The sequence below is a fragment of the Geospiza fortis genome, unplaced genomic scaffold, assembly GCF_000277835.1.
Source record: "Geospiza fortis unplaced genomic scaffold, GeoFor_1.0 scaffold2153, whole genome shotgun sequence".
Classification (NCBI taxonomy): Eukaryota; Metazoa; Chordata; class Aves; order Passeriformes; family Thraupidae; genus Geospiza; species Geospiza fortis.
Window position 1 is genome coordinate 4,006 of NW_005055370.1, and position 2,037 is coordinate 6,042.

General features: G+C 41.6%; 1 protein-coding gene across 1 annotated transcript in view; it reads left to right on the top strand.

Annotated features, from left to right (window-relative positions):
* The window catches only part of TBCB (tubulin folding cofactor B), a gene marked incomplete at its 5' end in the record, with an annotated part of 2,910 nt that extends 2,686 nt beyond the window's left edge, over window positions 1-224 (top strand). Inside the window, one exon of the mRNA XM_031065808.1 lies at window positions 5-224. Coding sequence (XP_030921668.1) covers window positions 5-122 — 118 coding nt within the window. The remainder of the gene's footprint in view (window positions 1-4) is intronic.
* Window positions 225-2,037: the final 1,813 nt, after the last annotated feature.

The following is a 2,037-nucleotide window of genomic DNA, read 5'->3' on the forward strand; positions in this document are numbered from 1 at the left end:
GCAGCGTGGCCGGCCGCCGTTATTTCGAGTGTCCCCCCAAATTCGGCGCCTTCGTTCGGCCCCAGCACGTCACGGCCGGCGACTTCCCGCCCGAGGACGACGGCCTGGACGAGGAGCTCTGATGGAAAATTCCAGAAAATTCCCGAAAATTCCCAAAATTTCCAGAAAATTCCGGAAATTTTCCCGCTTTTTTGGGAAAAAAATCGCCCAAAAACGGCCCAAAATTCGCTTTTTTCGTCTCTTTTTTGGGGGAAAATGGGAAAAAATCGTGGGGATGGCGGGCTGGACGAGGAGCTCTGATGGAAAATTCCAGAAAATTCCCGAAAATTTCCCAAAAATTCTGAAAATTCCGGAAATTTTCCCGCTTTTTTCAGGAAAAAATCCCCAAAAAAAGGCCCAAAATTCGCTGTTTTCACCTCGTTTTTGTGCGGAAAATGAGAAAAATTTTCCCTAAATTCCCTCCAGGATCCCAAAATTCCCTCCAGGATCCCAAAATTCCCCAAATGTTCCCAAAATTCCCAAAATTTTCCCAAATTCCCAACTCTGCCCCCCCGGCTTCCCAACTCCCCCCCCGGCTCCTCCAGCCCTGCCGCACGTTGGGCGCCCAAAGGGGCGTGGCTTTGTAGTGGGCGTGGCTTAATCCTTCAGCCAATCAGCTCATTCCTTGGGGTGGATGAAGGGGCGTGGCCCCTTCTGGCCCCTCCCCCAGCTCAAAAAAGGTGAAACAATCGAGTTTTGGCGCCGACCAATCAGAGCGTGGGGTTTGGGGATGATTGACAGGTGGCTCAGCCAATGGGAGTGCAGAGGGGTGTGGGGAAAGGGGCGGGGCTATGAGCGGCCATTTTGGGTGGGAGGGGTGTGGTTATAAAAGGGGGCGTGGTTGTGCATATTAATGAGGTTTGAGGGGCGTGGTCAGAGTTTGGGGAAGGGGAGGAGTCCCAGTTCAATCCCAATTAAATCCCAATTAATTAAATTCCAATTTAATCAAAATTTCCAACCTAAATTCCCAATAAAATCCCAATAAAATTCTAATGAAATCCCAATTAATTAAATCCCAATTAAATCCCAATTAATTAAATCCCAATTAAGTCCCAATTTTCCAACCCCCCAATCCCAATTAAAAATCCCAATAAAATCCCAATTAAATCCCGATTAATTCCCAATTAATTCCCAATTTTGCAACCCCAATTCCCAATTAATTCCCAATTAATTCCCAATTAAATCCCAATTTCCCAACGCCAATTCCCAATTAAAAATCCCAATTAAAAATCCCAATTCCCAATTAAATCCCAATTTTCCAACCCCAATTCCCAAATTAAAAATCCCAATTAAATCCCAATTAAAACCCAATTAAATCACAATTTTCCAACCCCAAATCCCCAATTAAATCCCAATTAAATCCCAATTAAACCCCAATCAAACTCCAATTAAACCCCCAATTAAATCCCAATTTTCCAACTCCAAATCCCCAATTAAATCCTAATTAATTCCCAATTAAATCCCAATTAAACCCCAATCAAACTCCAATTAAACCCCCAATTAAATCCCAATTTTCCAACTCCAAATCCCCAATTAAATCCTAATTAATTCCCAATTAAATCCCAATTAAACCCCAATCAAACTCCAATTAAACCCCCAATTAAATCCCAATTTTCCAACTCCAAATCCCCAATTAAATCCTAATTAATTCCCAATTAAATCCCAATTAAACCCCAATCAAACTCCAATTAAACCCCCAATTAAATCCCAATTTTCCAACTCCAAATCCCCAATTAAATCCTAATTAATTCCCAATTAAATCCCAATTAAACCCCAATCAAACTCCAATTAAACCCCCAATTAAATCCCAATTTTCCAACTCCAAATCCCCAATTAAATCCTAATTAATTCCCAATTAAATCCCAATTAAACCCCAATCAAACTCCAATTAAACCCCCAATTAAATCCCAATTTTCCAACTCCAAATCCCCAATTAAATCCTAATTAATTCCCAATTAAATCCCAATTAAATCCCAATTTTCCAACCCCAATTCCCAA